Source organism: Bactrocera neohumeralis, unplaced genomic scaffold (genome assembly GCF_024586455.1).
Source record: "Bactrocera neohumeralis isolate Rockhampton unplaced genomic scaffold, APGP_CSIRO_Bneo_wtdbg2-racon-allhic-juicebox.fasta_v2 cluster10, whole genome shotgun sequence".
Lineage (NCBI taxonomy): Eukaryota > Metazoa > Arthropoda > Insecta > Diptera > Tephritidae > Bactrocera > Bactrocera neohumeralis.
Window position 1 is genome coordinate 17,144,305 of NW_026089623.1, and position 10,676 is coordinate 17,154,980.

The following is a 10,676-nucleotide window of genomic DNA, read 5'->3' on the forward strand; positions in this document are numbered from 1 at the left end:
CTCTACAAAGCTGAAGTAGGCATTCAGAGAATGCCTACGGCCTTATTGGTGGGGCTGCGCTGCGCTCATACTTTTGTATTTTTTGTTTTATTTCCCACTTATTATTTGTTATTTTATTATGTTTATTGTTTGTAAACAGTTTATGAATTTTTTATGTTTTGATTTTCACTTTCGGCGTTATTAGCTAACGCTTGCACTTAATGCACTTTTTTTTAATATTTGTTTATTTTGTTTTATTTTTGTTTTTTTCTAAAATTTCTACGGAGCGCATGAAAACACGTCCGTTTAGATTGAAAGCTCGAACGCATTTTTAAAAATTATAACAAACATAAAATTTAAAAAAAAATTTGCTCACATTAGCATAAATTTGTCTATTGCGATTGGTAATTTGCGTTCGAATGACGATTCGGACGAACGAATACTTGTTCACGTATGTCATCATGCCAGATTACGATATAAGCGTTACGATCACGTATATCACAATACGAAATACAGGCTTGTACGTGACGAGTGATACGTTCACGGATGTAACGATTCGACCCCAGTTTGTTGCTCACGAAAAATAATTATCAAAATCATGTTGCTCTCGTAAAAAAGGAATGGACATTTCCAAGACCTCACTTATTTCTGTTTGCTATGCCTCTAAAAATTTACGATTTCCATCTAGTTTAAAATCACTGTCTTGTAATTACGTTTGTTTTTACCACACTTAGCACCATTGCTAAAATGAACATACATACATAGTAGTAACTGGGAAATCCCCTTATTCGATAACTCTTACCTACATAAGTGTTTTGTTCGCATGATATTTACATACATTGCTGAAATGGATATATCCAGCGATGATACCGACTTTAGTCCAGTACGTCGCAACCAATTGCGCTTGTTATCAAGTAGCGACAAATACTCGTAATTATGTAGCTATGTAAATAAGTTTTCCTTATTTCTATTCTAATGTTTCTGTACTTAATTCTGGATTAACAGATTTCTTTTGTTTTTGCTCAATCTACCAATTTTTCTTCTGTATGAATTATGTATTTTGAGTTTTAATGCTCAATAAAATGCCAATGAACATACAATTTGTTTGCATATCTGAAATTTTATAGTTTTCAACATTTTTTACACGGTTTTTCGAAGTAAATATAGTTTTTTATTTCCCCCATTTTACTATAGGAAACGTCTCTTTTTTTACACGGGTTTTTTTGCACGGATTTCTGAGGAACGTATCTACCGTGTAAAAAAAAGAGTTGGGTGTACCCTAAACAGGGTAGGGGAAGGTGGGGAATGTTGGGCAGGTAGGGAATCCCGGGCCAGCGCAATATTTTTTTCCCTAGTATAGGTTGACAGCTGCAACCAACTGGCTGCAATCATCGGCTCGTCTCATACTAAGCTCAGTTTCTATATAGCACTCGAGCTGTGAACACGTGTTATAACCTCTCTGCGACAACAAAAAGAAATTCGACACTCCGAAAGTTTTTTTTCAACTCTGTGTACAGTTGATTTTTTTCACATTTTCCAATAAATTCATGCAGGTAAATATATTTATAATATTAGTTGAGTCTTTAGCCTTCGACACACAAAAGAAATTTTGCACGAATTTACATTGTGTTCATTATCCACCGCCATTTTGCAAATATGAGCGTTTGGGGAATCTCGAGCCAATTATTACGGGGAATGTCGGGCCACATAGTTTTTTACATTTGACATGCTAACTTCATATATTTGACGTGTATAAGTGATTTTTCGTGCAGAATTTCAACAACACAATAGTTTTTCAACATTTCCTGATAGTTTCGTGCTCCGAAAAATTTTTTTTAGTCATTATGCCGCGGTACTATCCCAAAAAAGAGAAAATTGTTGATTTCGACAACATTTTGGAGGCGATCACAACAGCGTTCGACAGTCTGCGACGGCACACAAAATTCCGAGGACCAACCTGATGCGTTATATTGCAGCATTTGATGGTGCGAGCATCGACGTTACTACTGCCAATGCCGATGTAATGAAGAATTTGCTGGCTGAAAGCACGACGATGGGCACAAAAACAGTGAGTTCTGCTGGTTTCTTTCTTTTTCTTTAATCGAATAATAAATAATTTTTGCCGCTTCTTGTCGATCAGTGCCTCGATGTTATGTTAACGCCGAAAACCATCAAATCCGGCTTCCGAACAACTGGCATCTACCCGTTCAACCCGCAAATTTTCACTGAAGTTGACTTTGTCGCTTCGGAACTGAGCGGCGAAAATTTGTTCGGTGACGAAGAGAAAGACGCCGACAATCAACGTCGAGTTCTTGCCTCTGGTGATGCCATTGTGACTGCTGCGAATGAGGAGGTGTCAACGTCGGAGGCATCGACAAGTGCCCCAGCTTGAACAAGTGGTGCTGCATCATCGTCGTTGTCTCTTGTTTCGGCTCCACAGCCCCGTGATGCATTGAAATCGGTTGGCCCGTTGAAATTGGGCACACCTGCGCCGAAATCAAAACGTGGCCGCAAGACAATGGAGTCAACGATTTTGACATCGCCTGAGGTTGTCGCAGATCTGCGTGACAAGGCCGAAAAAAGCGGCAAAAATTGACGAAGGCAGCCGATGAACCAGCAGCCAAGAAGCAAAAAGGCCGTGGCAAATCGAAGACGCCACGGAAGAGAAGCCCGTCTCCGACCGAAACCGACATCGAAGAGGACTTCGATTTTTGCACGATTTGCAAGAAAAAGATGCCGAAGCACGAGAATCGTCAAAACACGGCCCATTGCATCGTTTGTGATTCACTTGAAATGTGCCGGACCGAACCCGAACACTTACACCTGCATCCACTGCGAGTCGGAATAATTTTTTTCGCCAATTCCTATTTTTCTTATTATTTATGAATCTCTCTTTCATTTCCATTGATAAATAAACGTTTTTCATCGGTAACAATCATGTTTTAATCGATTTAAATCACTGGCCCGACATTCCCAAAATCGCAAAATCAGGTTATTTGCGCCAATGGCTATAACTTTTAAATTTTTGTAGAATTTTATCAAACCAATGTTATCAAACGGAAGGTTACGACTCGCACTACAAATCCATGCTTTGGAATTTTCACAAAAAATAACTTTTATGTGACTTTTTAACCGAAATCAAAACTATGCCCAACATTCCCCACCTATTAAGTTTGTCACGAAGTTTGTAACACCCAGAAGGAAGCGTCGGAGAGCCAATAAATTATATGCATATATAAATGATCAGTATACTGAGCTGAGTCAATTTAGCATTGTCCGTCTGTCTGTTTGTCCGTCTGTGAATATACGAACTAGTCCCTCAGTTTTTAAGATATCGTTTTGAATATTTGCAAACTTCATTTTCTCTTCAAGAAGCTGCCATATAAACTGAACGATCGCAATCTAGTTCTGGTATGGAAAACTTTTGCATTTGACAATGTATCTTCACGAAATTTGGTATAGATTGTTTTCTAAGGCAACTATGTAATCTCCGAAGAAATTTTTCAGATCGGTTAACTACAGCATATAGCTGTCATATAAACTGAATGATCGGAATAAAATGCTTGCATGGGAAACTTCCTCATTTAACGATATATCTTCCCGAAGTTTGGTATGAGTTATTGTTTATAGAAATAATGTAATATTGAAAGAAATTGTTCAGATCGGCTCACTATAGCATATAGCTGCCATACAAACCGACCGATCGGAAACAAGGGTTTGTACGGAAAACTATCGCATTTGACGTGGTATCTTCACGGAATTTGACATGGATTACTGCTTAAGGTAATAACATAATCTCCGAAGAAATTGTTCAGATCGGTTAACTATAGCATATATAGCTGCCATACAAACTGAACGATCGCAATCTAGTTCTGGTATGGATAACTTTTGCATTTGACAATTTATCTTCACAAAATTTGGTATAGATTATTTTCTAAGGCAGCTATGTAATCTCCGAAGAAATTTTTCAGATCGGTTAACTACAGCATATAGCTGCCATATAAACTGAATGATCGGAATCAAATGCTTGCATGGGAAACTTCCTCATTTGACGATATATCTTCACGAAATTTGGTATGAGTTATTGTTCATAGAAATAATGTAATATGGGAAGAAATTGTTCAGATCGGCTCACTATAGCATATAGCTGCCATACAAACCGAACGATCGGAATCAAGCGCTTGTATGGAAAACTTTTGCATTTGATGTGGTATCTGCACAAAATTTAATGGGTTACTGCTTAAGGTAATAATATAATCTCCGAAAAAATTGTTCACATGGGATTACTATAACGTTTAGCTTCCATACAAACTGAACACATAGTTACTAGAAGAAATGCACCTGTGAAGGGTATATTAGCTTCGGTGCAGCCGAAGTTAACGTTTTTTCTTGTTCATTTCACACTTCCGCAACACAATTCAAGCACTGCATTAAAACTTGAACTCTCTTCTTCTTTACTGGCGTAGGCGCCATCTACGCGATTATAGCCGAGTTAACAAGAGCTCGCCAGTCGTTTCTTCTTTTCACCAATTGGAAGTTTTAAGAGCACCCAGGTCCTTCTCCACCTGGTCTTTCCAATGCACATTAGGTCAAAAGAGCGTTGTTTCTGTGCAAAATTAATAACGATTACAAAATTATGCTATTCAAACCAAAACCTGTAAGGATTTCAGAAGCAGGAGTAACTGTATTATAAAATGTGGAAATTAACACTCTAACGACCAAAATTTAAAATTACTCTTTTTGCAGCCATTAATGAAAACAATACCTTGTTTCATTTATTAATTTTATTTGTACTGAAACAATTAATTAATCACATAAATCTAATTCATTATGTAAATTTAAATTAAAAAGTTCCTCCTAAGTTTCATTAATTTTATCATCTTGGTTGTTAAGTTGAAAATCTTCTATGGGTTCGCTGCAACATAATAGTTCAATGACTTCAGGAAGAAGTGTGATACGTTTCCTCTTTTGAATGCGTTTTCTTAAAAAAATGTGGAAATTAATGGATCTGATGTATCGATAGCCCTATTAAATATGTCTAATAGGTTATTGGTGCGGTTGTTTCTACGAGCGTGATGTAATCTAACGGCTTTGTATATTTGATGTCGCGATTCAGCAGCTTATTCTCCAAAAAACCTCATGGGAAATGCAGTATTTTCTATTATTTCTCTTGAATGTATTAGTACTTTATGGACTGTAGAAGTCATTGGCAGCCAGGGATATAGCTCCTGAAAACGTTTTGCTGTTGGAAAGCAATATATTTCAAATTTGCTTGCATTGATTTCAAACTCGCAGGATAGACAAATCAAAATTATTTTGAAACGAAATATAAGGTCTTCGTCAACATCAGTTGTTTTAGAAAAAATAGTGTGTTCAGTAAAAGCTCGACGAGCAGTGTTCCCGTCATTTGTGGAACCGGAGCCTCCTACTCTGGGCATATCTACGCGAAATCCAAGCTTTTTCCAAAAATCGTTTTGAATGTCTACTTTTCTTTTTAAGACAGGTAACTTATCTTCTCCTCGTTTCTGCCACTTTTGTATTTTGCATTTATAGCCTAAATGTAATAGAAATTCAAAAAATCTAATCCAACAATAAAGGGGGCTAATTCCAAATTTTAAGGTTTCCTCTTTTGCATGAAATACTTCACTTTTGTAATCACACGTGTTCATAAAGTCCTTAGGTGTAGCACCACAAATGGAATAAGCCTGGTTTGATCTAGTCCTGGTTATAATATTTAAAACTTTTCTATCAATTAGTGTTAAAAATAATTTAAAGGATACTTCCACAGATTTTCCATCACCAATTGATATTGTTAGGGTTTTCAAGGCATTAATCTCATTTTTTAATTCCAGGTGCTCCTTTAAAACCACTTCTTTTGTCTCTTTTATGTACTCCAGTTTAATGGGACGGCAAAATCTTACAGACTGCAGTGTGCGGTTGTTCCAAATTGGTTTACCCGATGAGAGCAGTAACCTTAAGAGAATGACTGTTGTAGCCAATAGAGAGCTATCGCTGCTATTTGACGAACCTGGCTCATTAAATGTTTGCTTAAATTGAGCTTGACCAGTGCTACTATCAAATCCGTAGCTTAGTACCAATTCAGAGCTTACAAAATTTGTCTTCTCCGCTTCCATTACAGCTTTAAACACTTCTCTTTGCATATCAACAATTTTTTCAGCCGTATGTTGTAAAATATTTCGCAACGGAACTTTGGCTAGGGTCTCACTTGCTTCTATACCCTCAGGCCGACATTTTAATTTTGCGGCTGTAATTTTGCTATAATGAGGATATATGTCGCTGTTCCTTTTTTTGCTTCCGTCGCGTATTGCATTATACTGCTCTTTTGAAAAATTATGCTCAAGAAGGAAAGCTAAAGCCTCATCCGCTGAATAAGGAATTGGCTTTTTGGGATCCTCGTTAACAAATTTCCACATTTTTGATGGCCTTGTTGGACTTTCCATGCTTTCTTTCAGGACTGCAGCCAGATCAGTATCACCTTGTGTACGAGCCGATGCTGCTGCTGCACGAACTAGAAGATTAGTATCAGCTTTTTCAGCTGATAGGTCTGCGTCTTCTTTTCTTTTTCCGAAATCTGATTTGGCGCTGAATGGCAGACGTAAACGTCCAACAGTGGTAGGTGGTGCTTTTTTAGAAATGTCATATAACACAAAATTTGTTTCAGTATTAAGCCACGCTTCATTTTGTTTTTTAAAGGTATTTATGTTTCTGTGAGCTTCTTTTTTGCATATTTTACGCAAAAAAAAATGTAATGTTTGCGATATAAGTTTCTCAATTTCATCCGAAAGTATATTAACTTCAATTTTGCCAACTACATACATATTTTAAAACAGCATCAAACTTTCCTTTTTTGTGCATTCTTTTCGCCATATATCAAACAAATCAGCTTTTTTTATGCAGAGGTTTCCTAAACAAAAATAGATAATACTCGTTAAACGCAAAGAATAGCAGTTTAAACAAAATGCAAATAACTCATTATTTATTACTTTATTTATATTATCAATTTGGAAGGGGTCAAATGGGGTCAAAATTTTTAAAGGTTTACAGAAGTAAAAGTTTTAGATAAATTCAACAGTTTTAAGGTTATGTAGACTAATGAATTATTATCAAGTATAGCGACATACATATAAGCCAATGTTAATTAAATACATATATTCTTACTTGTAGCTTTATTTCCCATTTTCCACTAATGAGTTATTATCAACACAATTCGATAAACACACTCTTAAAGATGACCAACCACCACTGAACTTGCAATCACATTTGTTGAAAGACTTGCATCGATTGACTTTGACGCACACGTGTGTAAAGGTACTCTATATTTCTTCCATATTCCAAGCATAGCCAGGTCCTTCTGCACTTGGTCCTTCCAACGGAGTGGAGGTCTTCCTCTTCCTCTGCTTCCCCGGCGGGTACAGCGTCGAATACTTTCAGAGCTGGAGTGTTTTCGTCCATTCGGACAACATGACCTAGCCAGCGTAGCCGCTGTCTTTTAATTCGCTGAACTATGTCAATGTCGTCGTATATCTCGTACAGCTCATCGTTCCATCGAATGCGATATTCGCCGTGGCCAACGCGCAAAGGACCATAAATCTTTCGCAGAACTTTTCTCTCGAAAACTCGCAACGTCGACTCATCAGTTGTTGACATCGTCCAAGCCTCTGCACCATATAGCAGGACGGGAATTATGAGCGACTTATAGAGTTTGGCTTTTGTTCGTCGAGAGAGGACTTTACTTTTCAATTGCCTACTCAGTCCGAAGTAGCACCTGTTGGACCGGTTGCATCCTGCGTTGGATTTCCAGGCTGACATTGTTGGTGGTGTTAATACTGGTTCCTAAATAGACGAAATTATCTACAACTTCAAAGTTATGACTGTCAACAGTGACGTGAGTGCCAAGTCGCGAGTGCGACGACTGTTTGTTTGATGACAGGAGATATTTCGTCTTGCCCTCGTTCACTGCCAGACCCATTTATTTTGCTTCCTTGTTTAGTCTGGAGAAAGCAGAACTAACGGCGCGGGTGTTAAGGCCGATGATATCAATATCATCAGCATACGCCAGCAGCTGTACACTCTTATAAAAGATGGTACCTTCTCTACTAAGTTCTGCAGCTCGAACTATTTTCTCCAGAAGCAGGTTGAAAAAGTCACACGATAGGGAATCGCCTTGTCTGAAACCTCGTTTGGTATCGAACGGCTCGGAGAGGTCTTTCCCGATTCTGACGGAGCTCTTTGTGGTGCTCAGCGTCAGTTTACACAGCCGTATTAGTTTTGCGGGGATATCAAATTCAGACATCGCGGCATAGAGGCAGTTCCTTTTCGTGCTGTCGAAAGCAGCTTTGAAATCGACGAAGAGGTGGTGTGTGTCGATTCTTTCCTTTCACGGGTCTTTTCCAAGATTTGGCGCATGGTGAATATCTGGTCGGTTGTTGATTTTCCAGGTCTAAAGCCACACTGATAAGGTCCAATCAGCTTGTTGACGGTGGGCTTTAATCTTTCACACAATACGCTCGCTGATAGAAGAAGGAAGCGTCGGAGAGCCAATAAATGATCAGTATACTGAGCTGAGTCAATTTAGCATTGTCCGTCTGTCTGTTTGTCCGTCTGTGAATATACGAACTAGTCCCTCAGTTTTTAAGATATCGTTTTGAATATTTGCAAACTTCATTTTCTCTTCAAGAAGCTGTTCATTTGCCGGAACTGTCGATATAGCTGCCATATAAACTGAACGATCGCAATCTAGTTCTGGTATGGAAAACTTTTGCATTTGACAATGTATCTTCACGAAATTTGGTATAGATTGTTTTCTAAGGCAACTATGTAATCTCCGAAGAAATTTTTCAGATCGGTTAACTACAGCATATAGCTGTCATATAAACTGAATGATCGGAATAAAATGCTTGCATGGGAAACTTCCTCATTTAACGATATATCTTCCCGAAGTTTGGTATGAGTTATTGTTTATAGAAATAATGTAATATTGAAAGAAATTGTTCAGATCGGCTCACTATAGCATATAGCTGCCATACAAACCGACCGATCGGAAACAAGGGTTTGTACGGAAAACTATCGCATTTGACGTGGTATCTTCACGGAATTTGACATGGATTACTGCTTAAGGTAATAACATAATCTCCGAAGAAATTGTTCAGATCGGTTAACTATAGCATATAGCTGCCATACAAACTGAACGATCGCAATCTAGTTCTGGTATGGATAACTTTTGCATTTGACAATTTATCTTCACAAAATTTGGTATAGATTATTTTCTAAGGCAGCTATGTAATCTCCGAAGAAATTTTTCAGATCGGTTAACTACAGCATATAGCTGCCATATAAACTGAATGATCGGAATCAAATGCTTGCATGGGAAACTTCCTCATTTGACGATATATCTTCACGAAATTTGGTATGAGTTATTGTTCATAGAAATAATGTAATATGGCGAAGAAATTGTTCAGATCGGCTCACTATAGCATATAGCTGCCATACAAACCGAACGATCGGAATCAAGCGCTTGTATGGAAAACTTTTGCATTTGATGTGGTATCTGCACAAAATTTAATGGGTTACTGCTTAAGGTAATAATATAATCTCCGAAAAAATTGTTCACATGGGATTACTATAACGTTTAGCTTCCATACAAACTGAACACATAGTTACTAAAAGAAATGCACCTGTGAAGGGTATATTAGCTTCAGTGCAGCCGAAGTTAACGTTTTTTCTTGTTCATTTCACACTTCCGCAACACAATTCAAGCACTGCATTAAAACTTGAACTCTCTTCTTCTTTACTGGCGTAGGCGCCATCTACGCGATTATAGCCGAGTTAACAAGAGCTCGCCAGTCGTTTCTTCTTTTCACCAATTGGAAGTTTTAAGAGCACCCAGGTCCTTCTCCACCTGGTCTTTCCAATGCACATTAGGTCAAAAGAGCGTTGTTTCTGTGCAAAATTAATAACGATTACAAAATTATGCTATTCAAACCAAAACCTGTAAGGATTTCAGAAGCAGGAGTAACTGTATTATAAAATGTGGAAATTAACCCTCTAACGACCAAAATTTAAAATTACTCCTTTTGCAGCCATTAATGAAAACAATACCTTGTTTCATTTATTAATTTTATTTGTACTGAAACAATTAATTAATCACATAAATCTAATTCATTATGTAAATTTAAATTAAAAAGTTCCTCCTAAGTTTCATTAATTTTATCATCTTGGTTGTTAAGTTGAAAATCTTCTATGGGTTCGCTGCAACATAATAGTTCAATGACTTCAGGAAGAAGTGTGATACGTTTCCTCTTTTGAATGCGTTTTCTTAAAAAAATGTGGAAATTAATGGATCTGATGTATCGATAGCCCTATTAAATATGTCTAATAGGTTATTGGTGCGGTTGTTTCTACGAGCGTGATGTAATCTAACGGCTTTGTATATTTGATGTCGCGATTCAGCAGCTTATTCTCCAAAAACCTCATGGGAAATGCAGTATTTTCTATTATTTCTCTTGAATGTATTAGTACTTTATGGACTGTAGAAGTCATTGGCAGCCAGGGATATAGCTCCTGAAAACGTTTTGCTGTTGGAAAGCAATATATTTCAAATTTGCTTGCATTGATTTCAAACTCGCAGGATAGACAAATCAAAATTATTTTGAAACGAAATATAAGGTCTTCGTCAA

At 37.4% G+C, this 10,676-nt stretch overlaps 1 protein-coding gene across 1 annotated transcript; it reads left to right on the forward strand.

The window, feature by feature from the left end:
* Window positions 1–1,917: 1,917 nt before the first annotated feature.
* Window positions 1,918–2,757, forward strand: LOC126765383 (uncharacterized). Its single transcript, XM_050483114.1, has 2 exons — window positions 1,918–2,047; window positions 2,120–2,757. Exons 1-2 carry the CDS (start codon window positions 1,940–1,942, stop codon window positions 2,369–2,371), a joined length of 360 nt encoding a protein of 119 aa, XP_050339071.1. The 5' UTR covers window positions 1,918–1,939; the 3' UTR covers window positions 2,372–2,757.
* The last annotated feature ends 7,919 nt before the right edge of the window (window positions 2,758–10,676 follow it).

Bases quoted from the DNA above. Each gene is read 5' to 3' on its own strand.
- LOC126765383 (XM_050483114.1), top strand. From the start codon at position 1,940: ATGCGTTATATTGCAGCATTTGATGGTGCGAGCATCGACGTTACTACT. The intron at 2,048-2,119 runs GTGAGTTCTGCT...CTTGTCGATCAG, and splicing joins CGACGATGGGCACAAAAACA to TGCCTCGATGTTATGTTAAC.